Here is a 20,676-nt window from a genome sequence, read left to right on the forward strand (position 1 = left end):
CACAAAATCTGACAAAATACAGTAGGTGCAACTAACCAATAAAAACATTTGGATTACGTAATTCACGCATAGTGTATGAGAGCAAAACAAAAGATGTGCACTGTCATTTGATGTTTGCTGACCATTTCCCTCTATTAACTCCCAAAGGGGAGATTATTTTAATCAAAGGGATGTGGTCAGGCTGCAATGAACTAAGAGAAGTAATCACCCCCGACAGGAAAATTGCGAAGAGTTTCCGAGTCAATTTTGCAATATTGACAGCACATTTTGCATTTTGGCGGGGCTAAAGACGTAAAGGCTGTATTACAAGGCCTTAAGTGCGGTGCTTATTCGTGGGCGGCGCTTATTTAAAATTTGGACGCCACAAAGAATCTAACATTTTACATTTATCGAAAGTAGCGTTTCTGATTGCCGGTATTCGTTTCTTAGGGCCTGTTTATATGAAGGAGAGTTGTCCCTGGTAGGAGGGTTACCCTCCATACCGAGCCACCCCTTGCGAGAGATCTTTTCATACGTTTCTTTATAAATAGCTGCGAACCGTTTATCTCAGAAATTGCAAATTTTGCTCGGGAGGTCATACCGAGCCACCCCTTGCGAGAGATCTTTTCATACGTTTCTTTATAAATAGCTGCGAACCGTTTATCTCAGAAATTGCAAATTTTGCTCGGGAGGTCGGTTGACCCGGGGGAGCGAGCCAACTTTTTCCTTATAAACAGTTTGCTGCCTCGTCCCCAGGCGCCGATTGGCCGGACGTTGAGGCGGTAAGGCGGGAAAACAGGGAGCGCGGGGATTGATGGTCCGTTTCCCCGTCCGCATCAGGCCCAGAACGCCAAGCGAACCGTGCACGTCAGTCCCACAACACCAAGCGAACCGTGCACGACCAAAGACGAGGACGCCTGGGGACGAGGCAGAACAGTTTGGCTATTTTTGCCTCGCCAACATGCGAAGCATGCGCAAACCCTACTATCGGTCAAAATAAAATTGTGGATAAAATGAAATCATAGCGGCGGTAAATTTCTCCAAGAAATGACCTTGGTCGATGTTTCTGCGTTACAGATTTTGGAAAAGGCTGCCAAAATTGATGTTTCAAAACAGTCATTTGAACCAAGAGGGCCAAGTTTTGGCTCGGTCAACAGGAACATCTTTCTCATATAAACGCTCTGGAAAAGATTGGTCGGGGAGAGGGTAAACCCTCCTAACAGCCTCTATATAAATAGGCCTTTACTGAAGAGAAATATGGCGCTAGCTGACCTGACAAAGTTCGCGACCTTTGCAACATTTACAGAACTACGTATTGTACGAATGTTGGATAGAAAACTAATGGGCGAGCAGTAAAACCATCACTGTGAACTGCCAAACATCGCTTTTAAGGAAAAGAAATGTACAAGTGCGCTTATTCGGGGGTGGCGCTTATTCGAGTAAATACGGTGGACTCAATAACACACCACCTAGTCTTATGTTGGGCTTAAAATCATGTCTGAACCATACCGTAAAATTACGATTTTAATCCCCCACCCCCGCTTCTCTGGTTAAAGGCCCATCTACAGGGAAACATACCAAAAAGATTTATACGGTTATAAGCCCACTCGCCCTGAAATAAGCACTCCTCTGCTGAATGACAGTGCTGGAGAGGGCTACATTTTGCTAAACTCAACTTAATTATGCATTCTAGACACCATTGGCTTGGCTTGTTACTAAACTTTTATTTTAAATCCACTTATAATCCCCCCCCCCTTTTTTTCGGATATAAGCCTCTCGGTTTTTAAGAAACAAAGTCAATCAAAAAAAAAACTGTTACGAAGTTGTATAAGTTAAGCAGGGATTATAACCAGAATTTTACGGCATTACACTCTGGTCTTATGGGAAAAACATGGCCAAAGAGATTCAAAAAATTAAAAGAGCTGTTATGAGGCAGGTTAAAAGGAGGCAAAAAATGAAATTTAACAACCTTTTGAAACGGGGATCAAAGGGTACGTAAAACAGAGAGGCGATTTTTCTCACTTTAAAGCAAACTGAAGATTGCTGGAGTTACAGACTAACTCTCTGTACAGGGACCAGAAATTATTGTGGCGGAAAATGCCACGGAGAAGAATTAAAGAGGATATTAAATAATGGAAAAGAGTTTAATAGGAAAACACTAAACTGTAAACAATTCTAATTTCAGCTGAAAAGCACTAAGTGCAAAGATTTTCAAAGTTTAAGGAAAAAAAATTAAACTTAAATCAGAGAATCGCTATCAATTTTGACAAACTTTACATTGCTCTTTGCATTTTGGGTGGCCACAAGGCAAAAAATAACAATTTAAACGCTGTCACAGGGTTGTTTTCTCAGATACGAAGTCCACCTTGTGTAACGAAGCGATAGACTTTCCACGGTAAAACATTCGATGAGCACCATGGTATTGCTATTACAGTACTGGGTTATCGGTGGGAAATTGCAGTGGAATAATTGCAAGAAAATTTCGCATTATGTATTGATGACTTTCTCCTCTCCACTGACGCCACATTCGTTCGTCGAGGTACGATTGTAAGTCCTCTCTACGCAGACCTTTCCTACGCTTTTGACCAAGCTTGAGTTGACTCCAACATGATTCGATCTCCTGTGTATGAACCCCTGTTCTTGGGTCTACAAAATGGCGGGCGTGTACGACCACTCTATGGGCAGCGACATTTGGCAGCCCCGCAAGCCTTGCGTATGCCCCCCAATCGTCACTATGTACTTCGGTACCGGGTAGGACGCACCGTTCTATAATAGGCAGAAGTGTTGCTGCATTCCGTCTCCGGACGACTTGGAAATATCCCCGTGCTGGAGTGAACTCGACAGATACAATGCCAAAAACCCAAGCATCGCGAGCTCTTCTTCCTCTATTGAACTGCAACAAAAAGTAATGGTAAAGTGTAGAGTAAGAAATGATTCACGACGTTTTTTTTTTTTCGAAAGGGCATGCAGTAGAATATCTAGTGGTGAGCAAAAAAACGATAAAGTGTTTCAATATCGGAACTATCGGTCTGATAGTTGCCCCTTGAAATTTTGATGCTCTTAAAACTAGCTAGCGCTCGGTTTCTACCTATCAGCCGGTAGAAACCTGGAGTTAGGCGTCTAATTGTTAAGTAGAAAGCTTGTCCTTGTCTTATAATTTTTGACTGGTTATGCCTTTGTTCCTTAAATTTCTGATTTTACGACTTTCACCCAGAAAGGTTAAAGGATAATTAGAGATGCTTATTTTTGAATAGGCGTGTGGAATAAGGAGAAATAAAAACGATATAAAACCTGGGCTGGTAGTCTAATTGTAAATTAGAAAACATAAGTAGTTTATTTTATCTATAATAAACATAATGGTAGAAACGAAAACCGTAAAAAAGAAAGTTTGAAGAAAACCGCCAAAGGAGAAAAGTTGTACAGTACCTTTGCCTTATGATTAAACTTGCTCTCGTCGCATTTTACTACTACTCCCGGGCCACCAAATGGTATAACTGGTCTTTCTTGAAGGTCCAGGGAACATAAATCTTGTAATCGCCTACAAATCTGGGAAACCAGCTTTGGAGTCAAGTTCAATATCCTGGAGATTCTTATTTGAGGGTCATCTTGGGTGAAGTAAAAAATCACCCGAAGAAGTGTTCCAAGGGCAACCTTAGGGAACAACGAAAAAAAGCTTCCTGTTCGCAAGCTTCTTTTCTTCTGGCATCCACTGCAGCGCCTATGATAAAGGAAAGGCAAGAACTGTTAAACGCAAATGCGATAGAGATAATTATTGCAAGATTAATACTTATGAAAACGTTCAAATTGATCGCACAACGGTAAAATACCCTTTCACGCTTTTAAGTAGAGACTTTAACGGACAAAATTTAGTAAAAAGATGAAAACTGTCCGCCTAATCATATTTAAAAATTTAATAGACGACAAACTCGAGGTTTCTATCTGCTTACAGTATAAAAATCAACTACAGTGAAGTACATATAAAACTGAAGCGAACCGTCTAATTGTTTTAAAATAAGCCTGATCTGTTAAACTCAACGTATCGCTAGAATTGTGTTTTTGAAGGTTTCGATCTATAAAAATTCCAGGAAAAACTGAGCACACGCTACAGGAGCGGTCTAATGATCATTTTTACCAACTATCAATGGTATATTGCAATGAGTTTTAATTGGGTTAACAGGCAGTCTCAACTAAAGTAGCCAATACGCGTAGATGAAAATAGATGGGGATATAAAATATGACAAATAATTTAACATTTCCGATAAAACCAATATTAAACTAGCGCTTAAAATCCTTTATATCGCGATTTTATCCACCGCGGACTCGTGAAATAAGTTCAAGAACCCACGTTAAAGAAGCAGCTCAAACATGCTGACATAAGACTTTCATTTTAGTATTATGTTATTTTCTTTAAATTAGTGTTGTATAATTTAAAATACATCATGCTTTATCAAGTTAAGATGCACGCGGCTTACGTCAGCCGAGTGCCTCGTGCTAGGGCTTTCCACACGTTGCTCGAGATTTCCCAAAAAGTTGCCCGTAATTTCTCAAAAAGTTGCTCAAAAGTTGCTGCAAAAATTCAAAAAAGTTGCTTCTGACAATAAAAGTTGCTCGAAAGTTGCTCCAAAAAAATCCAAAACGTTGCTTCTAATGAAGAGAATTTCTCTAAATATATGCTAATTTCCCTTTGAGTGTTAGATTCCTAAGCAGTTTTCTGCAATTTTACAGCAAAAAAGTATCTAAATAACATGTTAAGGAGAAAATTTGTTAAATAACAAGGTTTTCTTTAATTGAGAAAAATCGCGAAGTTATCGATGACGTCATGTTTGCTGACGGCAGAATGAGGCGAAAGTTGAAACGTCTTTAGATGTTCCTCGAAAATCCTTGGCAAACTTCGTAAATCTTCGGAAACGTTCGTATGCCCTTTGAACAACACTCGGATAATCTTCGGAGATCTTCGGTCTGGAAATTGCACAAAATGTAACAAGTTGCTCGAGAGGAAAAAAGTTGCTCGAAGGAGAAAAAGTTGCTCAAAATATTAAAAGTTGCCAAAAAGTTGCCGAGCAACTTGTGGAAAGCCCTACCTCGTGCACTTCTCGAGTTTTCTTAAAAAGTCCCGCGTGCTTATATAATTCAACAATGCACTGGGGTGCTTTTTTATTTCTTTATTATCCACGTAGCACTGAGTTGATTGAAACGTTCTCACATCAAACAAGCACGAGTGGGATAAGTGGGATCTTTGAACTCCCCGGCTGTTCTCGCTGACGCACCCACTTAACATTTTCGATGTCCATGAAACAAATCGAAGCAGAGATATTGCAACATTCCACTTAAAAGCAAAGTTCATCCGGCAAAAATGTTATCCACTGTTTAGAGAAAAAAAAAACAAAACGAGATATTTGGATCATTACTTTGAGACTCCAGAATTTTCAAGTCCATGTGTAAAGATTTGGATCTATTTTTAACGCAACCGATTTCAATCGTTTCGCACTTGCAAATTATTTGTTCCACGAGGCACACCGTGCAGACACGAATAGCTGTGCACAATTTCGCGCCAAAATGAGACTGTTGTTTGTATATTTTTTGCGCGAACACTGCCTGTTCCTAACAGAGAACTATAAAAAGTCTTATGTGAATAGACATAAAAAGAACAGATAAGCGGAGAAATATCCTTACACCTTTTCGCACCTATAGATCGAAGCATAACTTCGCATAGATCGAAGCAAAACTTCGCGTGCATTTGCGATCGTTAAAGAATTCTGTAAAAGGGCTAAAAGTACTTAGCCCTGAAAAGCACTTTCTATGGTACTCTGCTCGTACCCATTAAAAAAGCAAAGGTGAACAGTTTTCTGGAACGACGCGTTAACAATACATGATGCACGCTTAAAATAGACGATATTTTTGGTATTGATCAAGCCTCTAAGGTTCAAGCACATAGGGATGAAGGCATGAATCGGCTGACGCATGTAGTGATGGCCTGCAGTTGTGCAGTTGTGTTAGATTCTCTAACAAATCAAAATGAAATCTAACTCACCAGAGGAAGCCGTCTACATGGTTATCCTTTCTCGCAGTTAAATCCATTCCACGAGTACACTGGGCACACTCTAAAGGATCGGCAAGTAAATACCGGGCTTGAAGCCATTGGATTAGTTGTATACGTGGACCCCTTTCCAGGTCAATGAAAAGGTTTAGATCCATAGCGTAATATTAGCGTGCAACAAGAAGTCGCAAGGAAAGCCAACACTGCTGCACGTTTGAACTTGCGCCTACGTTTGCTGAATTTGTCAAGCTTCCATTGTTATGCAAAGTAAATGAAAACTGTAACCATGATAACAATAGCAAAAAACAAATGGAAAAATTGTGTGTACTCCCACCGGGATGCAAAAGTTAGGAACGAACAACTAAAGGCTGGTTTTCACAAGCGACGCAAGCAAAAGTACAAGCACAAGCTTAAGGATAACAGCTCTCATTTCGACGTGAATACGGCTTCGTCGCAAGCAAAAGCACAAACACATTGAATTTTGATGGTTATACTTGAACATGTGTCAAGCACAAGCACAAGAGTAATTTGTTTTCCTGTTCGCGTGCTTACGTTGGTGCCGGCTTGCGCCGCTGGTGAAAACAAGGCGTACAGCGCGAAGCGCCTTACCGTGGCCACCCAAAAAACCTATTTACAAGTGTCAGCTTGTAATATTTTACGTTTTCACTGCGTTTTGTTCATAAATACGAAAAAACAAGTACCTATTTGATTGTATTTAACTTTACAAATAGCCGTGTTCGTCAAACAAATAATAAGATTACGAGAGCACACTTGCAAAAAAGTTTGTAGGGTTGCCACGGTATGGCGCGTCGCGCTGTAAGATCTCGATGTAGGATTTTAACTTTAGATCTAACTTTGGCTCACAACTATTGCAACTCTAACCGCGTATGCAATAATTTACAAAATTGGGAAAAGTTGTGAGAGTATTTTGAACTAAACTGAAATGAAATTAGAGGTCGGCAATCAGTAAAGCCTGGTTTTCACTTGCGACGCAAAAAGGACTTCTCTTAAGGCACAAACATCCTAGACAAAACCCCTTTAACCGGAAAACAAACAAACAAAAAAAAAAATCAGGATCGGAATCAAAAGTAGGGGTTCTCGTTAAAAAGGTGAATCGAAACATATAAAATTGAAGAACTGTAAAATCGACAGTGCGACGACAAGTGAAAATCTTAAAAAGTAACTAATTTATATATAGGTATTCCATTTAAAAAAGTTTTTTAACAACACAGGACACCACAAGATTAGGAAGCTTTTTCCTACCGTGGAATGCAATAATTAATAAATCGGCAGAGTAACCCCTTTAGTAGAAGATATGACAATATAAAAAAGTATATATTCCGCATTAAACAAACGTTGATTCTATGAATAACATAAACATAAAACGATAACACCGAATGGAATTTTTGGATAACTGCATTGTTCTTTTTGATATATTCCATTTATTTAAAATCAAGATCTTTTCCTTCTTTAAGAGCTTTAAGAGCACGGTTTATGCAACCTGTGAAATTATAATGTTCATTCTGACGACGTTTACTTTTCTCCGATTTCTCAGTAAACATTTGGGTTATGGTAAATAGAAAAAGAAGTGACATCGTTATTATAAAATGTGATCTAGCAACTTTATTGGTCTCAAAATTTACAACAAAGTATAACAAAAGAAATGGTGGCATTAAAAAAGAAAAGGGCCAAATAGGAATTGCGCAAACGGGTTTGTGAAGTGCTTTCCTCTCGGCATTCATCACGTCTGCACACCTTTTTATGTCAATGTGCTTCGGATCGCAAAGCCCGGTTTTGTGAAGTGCTTTCCACTCGACTCACTTTACCTTTGCACACTTTTATTTGTTATGTCAGTGTGCTTCACCTCGAAAGCTCTTTACATTGTACCCTTGAACGCTTTGTTTGTACTTTACAAAGTATTTTGTGATGCGTGCTTCGCGTTCATACCTACATATACATACATTCTTAATTCAAGACGCAACTTACAAGTAAAAATAAAAAGGAAAAAAGGCATCTAGAAAAAGAAGTTAACCCTATGTGAAAAATCCCTAAATTAATATAAAAAAAACCTTGAAAATATATAAAAACAAAGACCCTTAATTAAAAGAGGAGGCTATCCGCTTCCAAAACGTCTTTAGGTGAGTTGTTCCATAGCTTAACTATTCTAATACTGAGTTGGGGGTTTGCATAGTGCTTTCCACTCACGGTTTCCACTCCCTTCCCTTTCATTCGTTTTGTACATTGAGGTGACACTTATGTTGCGCGTACTTTGCCTCTCAGTGTTTTGGGGTGCTTTTAAGTCCCCATTTTCTCACTTTAATTTTGTACGCTTAAAATTTTGTATCTTCTTAATTTAAGTAGAATATACATGGTTTCTATTTACTTTCAACGTTTTATTGCTTTAATTCGGTTGTTGCTTTAGTTGTGTCGTGTTTTCTACTCCCTTTCACGCTCGTTAATAAGAGATGGAGATATGCTCCCGCGCCCAGACGTATGCGAAGATTAAATTTAGATAACCCGAGAGATTACAAATACTGTATTTTCGCGATTGAACGCCAGATACCTGATAAACTCCGGGTCTTTAAGATGGAGTTGAAAATAGGCCCCTCAGGTATTTTTCTTCAGATATAATAAGCTGTAGTTGTATTAGCAAAATACATGTTTGTCCATATGATTTTTGCTTCCAAATTATCACAACTAACGCGTATTTTAGAGCCAGCAATTGATGAATTTTTAAAAATAAGGACACGAAGCACAAGATGGCGCGGATGTATTGTTACCGCAATAGCTAGAATGAATTTGTAAACTGCTTTATATACAACTGCATGATATTGACAAATTAAAGTATGAGCTTTAAACATTGTAAGCAAGTAGGGCTTTCCACAAGTTGAATTAAATAAAAAATGGAAGTAGAAAATAAAATTATTATTATTATTTGTTTTATTTCTTTCCTTATTTCTTTCTTTATTCATTTTTATTTTTTTATTTATTTATTTATTTATTTATTTTTTATTTTTTATTTTTTATTTTTTGGGGGGGGGGGGGGGGGGGGGGCACAATACTGATTTCAAAAAACCGAGCTCGGTTAGGACTACTTTAAACCGAGCCAGGTTAAAAGGGACGTAACCGAGCTCGGTTTCACACTGGACTTACTTAACCATACTAGGTTTAAACTTGGACAAGTATACCGAGCACGGTTTAAACTGGACTTAAACCGAAATTTAAAACCGACGTCGGTTATAAGGGAGATGGCTAACCGAGAACGGTTAAAGAATTCGGTTTTTAAGTACGATGATCGGTTTCTACGGTGGTCGGCACATTACACTACAACCGAGCTTGGTTTATACCAGCCATAGACGCCTTTTTCTACCGAGGTAGGTGTATTCTGACCGAGGACGGTTTCCCAGAAACAAAAATTGATCCGTAAAATGTCCATATGTCACAGGGAACCCAAACGCTGTATTAGTTATTCATAATCTTAAAATAAAAATGTTCTTATTTACCTGCGTTCCTGTGTTTTTTTACCGGTTTTGGGGGCGATTTGAATCAGAGCGAAAAGCGGTTTACGTTGCGAGTTTTAAACGGTAATCGATCTGTCGCAATGTTAAAACGACGCGCCTCAAGTTTCAACAGTTAAAGTAAAACTTGAGACATGGCGCGTCGTATTGACATTGCGACAGACCGATTACCGTTTAAAATTCGCAACATAAACCACCTTCGCTCTCAAAACCGGTTAAAAAAAAACCCACAGGAACGCAGGTAAATAAGAACATTTTTATTTTAAGATTATGAATAACTAATACAGCGTGTGGTTCCCTGTGCATATGTTTGATCTTTACAAAATAAACCTCTGTAATAAGCACCGTCCCTATTCTGGACAACATAAGTGTCAGACACTTAATCCCGACCCCAGAGAGTCATATTAACTTAATTTCTTTATCTAGTGATGAAAATTTGTATTCGATATAATTTCCTTTTTAAATTTATGCTTCAAAAACATCACTTGTGCCCATATACGTGAATTACTCTCTCGTTCATTCATTCTGTACTTATTTGCATGTCTTAATTACAAGCATGGTTGGATTCTCCATGTTACAAACTTTGCGTCAGTGGCATGGCTAACGAATCAATTTCCGTACAAGAAGTTTCGCCCGCGGAACAACGTGCAGTCAAAACAACGTCGATGCCACTTAAATCGCTGTGATGTCTTAAAGTTAATATTTTTTTTTTCATCAGAGAGACCACGATATTTTTAAATCAAAATATAACTAACAAGTTTGTACGAAGCACCCCCCCCCCCTCTCCCCCCCTCCCCCTCATTGATATTCTTTTAAGATCCATTTTGCGATTAATAGATCACACACACATTCAGCAACATTAGATTTCCTTTTACTAACTATTTTTCGGCCACAGTATAAAACATAGGATGTATCAAAAATAAAACAGTGCCTTCGAATTCAGAACAGTGGATTAAATTGATATGGAAAGTAAAATTAACACAAAAGGAATTCATATCAAACGCTTGTGATCGATAATTATCAGTTTGCCGCAATAATGACTTTTATGATTTCAAACTACACATAATTGGTTTCAATTTCTCCGCAATTTGCATAGTCATTTCAATTTTCAGTTAAGGGAGCAATATCCCACGATACCCGATATTCCACGGTTCCGTCTGTTATTCGAAAAACTGATTCTTTTGAGCCGATCGCAAAAATTAAGCAAGTGACTTTGGTAAGTAATTAATAGTACGCTATTATAGATCACCAGGCAAGTGGGCAGCACGAAAATTTGCGGACCTTAGTTTTGTTGCCGATCTGAAAAAGCGAAATTAAGACAAGCACCAGCAAAATCTCGATTGTATTTTCAAATTTCCTCACACACGTAACTGATCGTGCAGACAAAGGAATCAACCGACAGCCTTAATTAAATATTTCGGTAACTGTAGTTGTCCATTCTCTTATAACCGGACTTTAAAGACTTTATTCACAATCCTGGCAAATATAATGAATATTAATAAGGGTTTAACATTGCGTTGAAAACTCTTGCAGGTGCTGAATGGATTTTATAGATAATAGTTTATGCGAAAATTGAATGATAGCCATACCAACGCAGACTTAGGTGGATTTTTGAAGGTAGCTAATATTTATACCTTTTTACATATATCTTTTTATTATTTGCATTAAAAAATACAGTAGACTAATAAAAAAACGAGGAGGTTTCGTGGAAAAAACGCAAAACGTTAAGGTTGGTTTCTTGAACTTCTTAACTGGCTTTTACCAGCTGCATTTCCATGTAAGCATATTTTTTTCCAAAATTCTCTTAATTTCTCATTAGATCTCTCAGCGAATCATTTTCCTTGCTAAAATTTTGTTTACACGACGTCAACACAACGCAGTGAACTTAAAATTTACTATATTTTTTTTTAGTGCCACTTTGAGGCTGGTTTGAGGCTGCATGGTTTATGGCTGTCTTTCGCTGTTTTCACATAAACACAACCACAAGAATAAGCACCAGGGCATAAAAAAAGGAACACACTCATTTTTCTTGTCCCTGAACGTGTTTAGCTGTGTTTGTTCTTCATGTACCGACTTTTACTTACGCTACGCATGTTGCTAGTGCCGAGAACACAAAAGAAGATTGAGTGTGTTCGTTTTTTCTATGATATGCTTGTGCTAATGCCCAGAGAAAACCGGCCAGTCTTTCAGTTTATCGTAGTGGCAATGGCTCCTACACATATTTCTTATTAGTATGCATAGAATTGGCCCTTGTAATACGATTTCAAAAATGCACACACCGTATCTTTGTAATTCCCACTTTTATACTTAACAATTATTCCACGAGCGCGAGTTGGCTATAACGATCTCATATCCATTTATTAAAAATGCCCAAAGAATTGTAATATTTGAGCTCTCTAACTGTTTTCGTTGACGCGAATCGGCTACCTAATTTGTGGTCAATGGTATACGAGCTCAAATACCATTGCCTGTTAACCAATCAAATCGAGGTAATTATCCACCACATTCACCGACACTGAGGTGAATAATTGTTTTAGTATAAACCACACAAGTTGAATAACTAGCGGACCAAAACAACGCACGCACGTAGGTAGTTTGTTTCTCTTTAGCTGCTCGGAGGTGAATAGTACTTTGCTTATCACCTCCGAGTAAACCAATCAGCGCGCGCGAAAAGCACTACTAATCACTTGTGTGGTATATACTTATTAGGGATAGAGCGGTTTCACTTGAGTGTCGAAAGTTTATTGCGTTTGCTTTGGTTTTGCATTGCTACGCTTAGTGATTGGCTTAAAAATCTCGCGCCATTTTCTCAGCCAATCAGAACTAAAACCAAAACCAATCCTGACTCTCTCGCGCACGTTTTCCCGCGCTTCGGGCCAGCTACATGTATTTGCTTGGATTTTTGATTGGTTCACTGGATTGTCTGTGTCCTTTGTGATTGGCCAGAATAATTACTTTGGTTTTGGTTTTACGACACTCAATTGAAAACTGCTCTATGGCATCTTGTAGTTCATATAGTGTGATCATCCGGGAGAGAATAGCTCTGTCAAATAACTTCCCCCTTGACTCTGAAGATAACTTTCACTCAGGTTGCAAGTCACCAACAACAATTCATCTCAGAACTACTCAATTCCGAACGACCACACTAGACGAATTAGTGATGCTCCTGGATTAAAACCATTGCACTATGGCATCTTTTCTTATAAATTCTACATCTTGTACTTGTTTAATCTTCCAAGTGTTAGATTTGTCATTTGGAACTTGAATTCGTAAAAGTCACACTAAAACGAAAACTTCAGAATATGACAGTGGTTACATTACTAGAAATTTTAAAAACAGCTTTCATTTTTAAAAAGCAAAGCTGTTATGGTCGAATGAAAAATTAATTAAGGATAAAAGGTGTCAAATGGATTTATTCATTGAATACAAACACAATTAATTAGCTTAAACTTTGGATGGTTTTTGTAAAGAGCTAACGAAATTAAAGGCGTCATTTTCTCCAATTAAATTGTCTGACTACACGCACTACTACCTTCGAATGCATTATAACGTGAATATTAATATAAAGGTTGTTACCTATGGAATATGTGATTGGCTGTTTTCGACCTGTCAGAGGTAATAGCGGATTTGGTTTCTCCAAAAATTAGATGTTGCCATAGGCTTACAATGTATTTAAAACGGCGTTTATTAACCGCAAATGACATTTTCCTCTTTTATGCAGGCCGAACCACACTGAAAAATAAGCTGAACGGACGTCAGAAATTTACTCTCAGCAGATTCTCCGTAAAACAGATTTCGACCATTTGGCAGACGTTTTAAAGGTACATTTGTAAATAGTAGCAACGTTTTAAAGCTATTACCTTCTCAACCACTTTAAACCTTTTAAACATTTAAAAACACTTGTCACACTTGTACTTGAGCTATTTACAAACATTAGCAATATTAATATAAAAAAAGTAAAAATAGTTTCCGATCACGACGAGAACGAAAAATAAAAAAATAAAAATACACGATAACATAGGAAGGAGAAGCACAAATTACAATAGTACAGGTAGCTACTAAACCAAAAATACATATATGAATACTATACTTATACGAGAATTTTACAAGAAAGGAAACAATAAGAATAGAGTAGTGGGAGAACATTTTGAGTAATATCCGAGACGGAGAATTCCAGTCATTTTAACTATACTGATAAGTGCTTCTTTTTTAATTGCTTGATGTTTATATAACGACGCACGAATAAAAGGGTGTAATTAAGTTTTTAAGTAGAAAGGACAAAGGTTAGGAATTCCAAATAAAAGCTCCACAGTTGTTGGATTAAATTGTGATTCATTATGATACATTTTGTACCCTAAGGTTTCTCATTCATCATGTCCTCTTGGTACTGGCTGATTGGATGGCTTCCTTCGCTGCTGGCTGTGGTTGGAAACGGTCTTGTTATTTATTTGGTTACCGCTCGCCGCAAACTTCGCACTACCGGCAACAGATTTGTCTTGTCGCTTGCCATAGCTGACTTCTGTGTTGGCGCATGTTTCTATCCAGGACACGCTATATGCCACTTTTTACTGACCTCATGCAATATGCTGATCAGAGACGATATTGCAGTGCTCATGATTTACTCGTCTGTCTCAAATCTTTGCGCCATGGCTCTCGATCGCTACATCGCCATTGTCAAACCTCTGCGCTACGCGTCACTAATGACCGCTAGACGTGCCACAGTTTTGACGGCCTTTGCGTGGATAATCCCGTTGTCAATTTACTTTATTCCTTCTGTCAGCGCCAGCTTGGGTTTACTTCGCATAGACTTTGGAATAAGTGTAATCGTCTGGACATCTATATTCGAATTTGTTCCTTGCACTGGGTTATTACTCGCCACAATACATGCTTTGACAACTTCGCGAAAGCACTGCCGTCGCGATGCAAAACTTCGCACGCAATTACGTTATAACCGACCAAACCTGAAACGTCTCGGACCAACCTCTTCAGCAAAAGTTCTAGCAACTGTGGTCGCGCTCTTTCTCATTTGCTACGCGGTGGAGGTCTACAGTTCATTTTGCCATTTTACAGCTTTGTGCGTCATGAAAAGAAACTTATACAAGGTAGTGCGCTTCCTTGTTATTGTGAATTCTGCTGCTAACCCCATTGCTTACGCGTTTTTGAGGAGAGATATCAGGAAGGAACTACATGAAACATTCTGCAAAAATTGTCTTTTAAAGACAAAACGCAAACGCAGTTACGATCAAAGAACGAGTGTGTGACCGGCTGGCTGTCTTTACTAACGGCTGTTGTTAGAAACTGTCTTGTTATTAATTTCATTTGGTTACCGCAAGATCAAACTTCGCACTACTGCCACAGCTGCCAGTTTTATCTTGTCGCTTGCCATAGCTGACTTCTGTGTTGGAAAATGGTACAATCAAGGATACGCAATAAGCCTGTTGTTACTGACCTCATGCTGTTAATTAGTCGGAGACGAAGGAGAAGATATTGCAGTACTCATGGTTTACCAGTTCCTCACTAAGAAATAATCTCATCAGAAGTGCGAAAAAGATACCTTGTTCGCCGCATTAAGAACTAGCGTTTATTAATGCTATTGGGATTGACAAGACATTTAAAATCCTTCTGATTTACAGGTGTCACTAAGGCGTTTTTTGGGGAAGCCCAGGACATAAGAATCCCCTGAAAACATTAACGTAACGAGGAAGCGAGGCTGTGTTGGAGACAGGATTCAGAGGAATTAGCGGGAATTTTCAACAATACACAAGAGGTTGACTGGATTTCTTCTCTCTTTAATGGTTAATGACTGCTCGTCTGTGATTTTACAACTTGACACCTCTCTAGCTTTTACAATAATGAAGATAAGATTTGGCTCGCGCTCTTTTATCTCGTCACACTCATAAAATTGAGGCTGATGTCAGTTCATGCTCAGTGTAATATTCGCTTGAGGGCGTCTGCACAGACCATTACCTTTTCGTACAGGGCTTCCCTTCATTATTAATCAGCAGGTCCCGAATACTCGCTTCTAAATCAAGGTCATTTTTCAACCTCATTCGATGCCAATCAGTAGTGGTCATTATCCTTGATTTCGCATCCAAATAATTCGAGGGAAAACTTGCTACCTCAGAAATGTTTTAAACAAATTGATACAAAAATTGTTGTTCGATGCGAATGAAATTTATTACGTAGACCCAAATATATATCTTGAATCCAAAAATTGGACATAGTTACCCCGGTTGTAAGGAAGAAGAGCTGTGATCACGTATACTGAAGTCATTTTTCAAGTTAAGTGTTAGGAAATTCACAAAATGTGTGGTTTTTTAGTCAAAAGGTACCTCTTACCTTCCAATAATGTCACCACAACTACTTCTACACCCTGGAAGCGCAAAAAAAGATTGAATGTAGGGAGTTTGCGAAATTTCGAAGTCTTTTATATACGTAAATGACAGTTCCCCTGTCCTTTTCTATACATTAATTCGTTAAATCCGTACCCTTTCATATACTTTCAGCCTGAAAAAGGGCACTTCTAGCCCCGAATTATATGGAGTACCTAGGGTGATGAGCTGTGTTAGGCTTCTAACACACGTAAACAGTATACGCGACAGTCATGACAAACATGAAACATTTTGAAAGACTTTTTAATTAATTCTTTTTTTAATTTATCCCATGTAATAGCCCTTTGACAGGGAGGCGCGGTGGTCTAATGGTTAGCGCGCCGGACTCCGGAGCGAGCGTTCCGGGTTCGAGCCCTGGCCGGGGTCACTGTGTTGTGTTCTTGGGCAAGACACTACTCTCAAGTGCCCTCTCCACCCAGGTGAATAAATGGGTACCGGCGAAATAATGCTGGGGGGTTCCCTGCGATGGACTAGCATCCCATCCAGGGGGAGTAGAAATACTCTAGCTGCTTAATGCTAAGGAAACCGGGATAAGCTCCGGCAGTATGTGCCACTTTGGCTCGAAGCTGACCTTTAATAGCCCTTTGACAGGACTTTGTAATCAGCCCTATTTTATTTCAGGAACTTTTTGAAAACTGAGCGTTTCATGGATTGTCACATATCTTTTTTAATTGCATGATTCGTGAATGTTTCAATTGCAGGAACGGGATCTGCGATCAAGACACCTGGCTTTGCCACTGATTCTGCTATGATGATAACTATATTAAATACAAGAAATCAGCATCGCTCTTAAACGCAATAATATTAATAAAAGCAAGAATACCGATTTAGCTTTCAGAAAGCAGTCAGTTCAGTTGCAGTAAATAGCTGGACGTGCAATTTGAGGCGGGGATCTGAAGACAGAATCGTATTGACAACTTAACATATTAGCATACCCTCACAAAGCAAATACCATATCAGCGAGGAGTTAAAATGGGACACCAGAAAATCAAAAAACAAAGAAATTTAAACAAAAATGTTTTGCAGTAACCCGACTTTAATAGCTTCTCTGTGTGGCTTTGAAAATTGTAATAATGAGTTCAGTTAAAGGAGGAGTTCACTCCAGAATGGCCATTTATTTTCTTTACGCCAACAAAATTTAATACAAAGATATGTTTATAAAACCAAATTGATTGCAAAGTCGACTGACTCTGGAAAGCTGGTACACAAACTTAGAACAGACGCCTATCAACAGATGTCAACAACTACCGGCACCTTACAAACGACTTATTCACGACGTAAACAGAAGCGACAAACGAACCGCCAACAGAACGACTTAATTTTGACTAACAAAGACGGAACAGCGACTAAGACTAACAATATACGAATAACTGACCCAATTACTGATGACACTTTATACAAGTCTTACAGCCAATACCATCACGGCTTAACTGACCAATCAGCTTCAACGGACCAGACTTATAACATCACGACTGACAACAACTTTTCACTTGACTCTGAAGATGACTTCCGCTCAGGTTGTCGAAACGTCAGTCACCAACAACAGTTCTTCTTAGAACTACTCTCACCCGGACGATCACACTATACGAATTATATATCTTGTCACCATAAAATTATCTCTTTATATAGCCTGTATTAGTTAAACATTAACCCACACTGTATTATCCAAATTCAAATTTTGAGCCGTTATTTTCCTTATATTATAGTACTGGCCCTGAAGAAGACTAGCTCCTAGTTGAATTATTGACCAATAAATCTTGCCCTCCTGCCGTTGTACCAGCCTTGCAATCAATTTGTTTTATAAGCACTTAGAGTGACGTCTGGTACGAGCATTTCTGAACAAGAGATCCGGCAGCAGAGAAGCAAGCAGTTTTTTCTTCGTTGCGTGGTCCCCTGCATCCAAACTGTTTTTGTACAGATATGGTATTCACCAAAATTCAGCCCCAACGTCGCTATAACCCTACGAAATCTTCCCAAAACTCGACGACGCCACCAACTGGGGCGTGACGTCAAGCTCAGCGATTTGCGGGAATTTTAATAGTCGATACTCCTTGTTTTCTGTATTTCTTGGAGCCTTTTGAGCAAAATGGAAATGCACAAACAGGCGTTTTGACAAACAAAAGCCACTACGAAAAAAAACAAGGAGTTTCGAGTATTTAAAATTTCCCGCCAAACTTCAGGCTGAGCTCTTTGACGTCACGCATACATTACCAGTTCCAAGATGGCGGCGACAGTTGTCGAGTTTTAAGAAAGATTTCGCAGGGTAAGGCACTTGGAGGCGAAATTGTGAATACATATCTTTGTATAAACTTTCTATTGGCGTAAAGAATATACATGGCCATTCTGGAGTGAACTTCTCCTTTAAGGGAACTGAATATAGTCACCTTCGCTCAGAGCGCTCTCAAGTGTGATCGAAATGCAACCCATTCATTTTTATCCAACGTATATTATTTATTTCTATAAATTCTATGGGTCCATTCCTAAATTGAGTTCCAATTTGCGAGGAAGATTTTCTCATATATTGTTATCTTCCTCGAGAAGTTTCATTAATAACAGCTTTGCCGTAGGTCCCTCTCTTAGTGATATGTTACTACGTCAGTCACAGAGAATATGGATTTAAATGCAAGTGCAGTGACTGGACAAAAAGCTTGAAGTCCATTTTTTGAGAAAGGAAACAATGGTGCATTTTTTCTAAGTGATTCCGTGTATTCTCCCAATTTCCTTGGTAATATCTTAAACTGAATTAAAGATACAGGTGTGATGACAATTATAGCATCTTTAAGACTCCTCGGGTGACTTAGTGAGATATTTCAATTTTAAGGAGTACGCCAACACCTCTCAAAACAATATTAAGGCTCATAATTTACATTGAACGGAATGTTTTCCAAAACGCTCTTACAATTTCAACGGTCACCTGCGAGAACGATGATAATGCTTCATATCTAATCAAATAAGAGAACAGAATAAAATCATTCCAGGTGCAAGAAAGAGACATGGAATCGTGCAGAGTTTTTGTCGCTCGATTTGCCCTCTCGTGAATAATTCCGACTTTAATAGCTTCTCTGTGTGGCTTTGAAAATTGTAATAATGTTCAGCAAGGGGAACTGAATATAGTCACCTTCGCTCTAAAACGTGCACGACAAAAAATAAATAAAGATCAGATCTTTTCAATTGTTCAGTCTTATTTTCTTCCAGCGGGAATGTTTTCCTGCTTTCTTCAAAATGCGAAATTGAAATTGAAAGAAGGACAACCAGCAATCTTGCAGGTGATGTCCATAGTTTTTGTTACCTATAGATCTTTTGCAATGCAAAGTAGATACTTTGATCATTATATATCGGTAACTGCCAAAGGAGATTCGATAATATTATGGTCACTGGCAAAAAGATCGTGAATCGTATTAACACCATCAATTTCAACCTCGGACGTACAAGCAAACTCAAACAACCACCGTCGTATGAACGTTTTCGTTCTATAAGGACACAGCAAAATTGTTTTGCACTGTGTAGAAAGCCCTTAGTTACTCTACAATATACCTTATTATAGGAAATTAACGATACATGTTGTTAACGCGAATTTCAAAAATTCGCGTTAATTTTATTGATGTTAATTAATATAAACACGTTTACTATAAGCATTTAACCAGAACTTTTCTTAAATTCGCGTTAATTTTATTACGCGTACATTTTGTTCGCGTTGTTAAAATGCTTCGTTATATTCCTATAATAAGGTAACATAATTTTTGTTGGACCATTACGTCTATGACGTCACATGACATCATTCAATCGGCCATCTTGGATCCGCCATCTTGGATTTCACCATTTCCTTACAAAGTCAGTAAAATAACGAAAATTGATGCAAAATCATGCCAGAATGCTTATACATATCAAAATTTGGGAAAGGGATGAATGAACAGCTACTGAAAGTTTCAGTACTGTAGAATAAATCCTCTTTTCAAAATTTCGAGCGTTTAATTATAACCACTATACAGCAACGTGTCTGATAAGATGCGGAAGTTTACTAACACCTTTGCCATGATTAGCAACAGCAATGACGTCATTATGACGTCTAAATTGTTAAATCATCCACCATCTTGGATCATTCATTATGAATTTCTTTTATTTCATTAATTTTATCAAATAACCTTCTATAATCTAGCATACATAATTGAATGCAACCAATGCCGAAAGCAAGATACGCATGCTTAACAGAGCACAGGCAAGCTACAAAATTAATAATCCCAACCATTCAAACGCCTCAGTAGCTGTTCCTACTCAATTTGACTAATCAGGTTAAACGGTTGCAGATATAGATTTCATTCCCCTTTAATTTTTTCAAGTATAGTATTTGTCACGGTATGTACTAAAAAAAAAAAAAAGATCCCTGGTTAAAGATATTTTTTATGTGTCCTTCCCTGATTGCTCATTCATTTTTTTTAAATGTTCTTTCCTGGTCACTAATCCATTTTCAACCGTTTTTCCCCTGTTAAAAACATTTTTATCATGTATACTGGTTAACCAGACACTACTTTGGTATACTTTGTAATTTTAAATTTAAATCCGTGACATTTCTCATGATAGCGCTGGATCTGAAGAAGATTAGTAATACTAGTCGAAATGTTGACCTAAGATATTAAAAACAAAAGCAAAAAATCGAGGAAAAGAAAAAACAAGAGTATAATTGAAACAATTGAAATTGTACTTTTGGTTCGGTTCTCGAATATCGAAAAGCAGCTTGTGTTCTTTTACATTT

The 20,676-nt window shown here is 38.2% G+C and overlaps 2 protein-coding genes across 2 annotated transcripts; one reads left to right on the top strand and one right to left on the bottom strand.

Moving 5' to 3' along the window:
* Window positions 1-2,355: 2,355 nt before the first annotated feature.
* LOC144647404 (uncharacterized) lies at window positions 2,356-6,174 on the bottom strand. Its single transcript, XM_078507446.1, has 3 exons — window positions 6,011-6,174; window positions 3,406-3,697; window positions 2,356-2,872 (listed from the first exon to the last, which is right to left on the bottom strand). Exons 1-3 carry the CDS (start codon window positions 6,172-6,174, stop codon window positions 2,408-2,410), a joined length of 921 nt encoding a protein of 306 aa, XP_078363572.1. The 3' UTR covers window positions 2,356-2,407.
* Window positions 6,175-13,257: 7,083 nt separating this feature from the next.
* On the top strand, window positions 13,258-14,795 carry LOC144645972 (octopamine receptor beta-2R-like). The gene is made up of 2 exons (XM_078505488.1): window positions 13,258-13,355; window positions 13,894-14,795. Exon 2 carries the CDS (start codon window positions 13,908-13,910, stop codon window positions 14,793-14,795), a length of 888 nt encoding a protein of 295 aa, XP_078361614.1. The 5' UTR covers window positions 13,258-13,355; window positions 13,894-13,907.
* Window positions 14,796-20,676: the final 5,881 nt, after the last annotated feature.

This window comes from Oculina patagonica, chromosome 1 (genome assembly GCF_052425735.1).
Source record: "Oculina patagonica isolate OP01 chromosome 1, crgOcupat, whole genome shotgun sequence".
In the NCBI taxonomy this organism is placed as follows: domain Eukaryota; kingdom Metazoa; phylum Cnidaria; class Anthozoa; order Scleractinia; family Oculinidae; genus Oculina; species Oculina patagonica.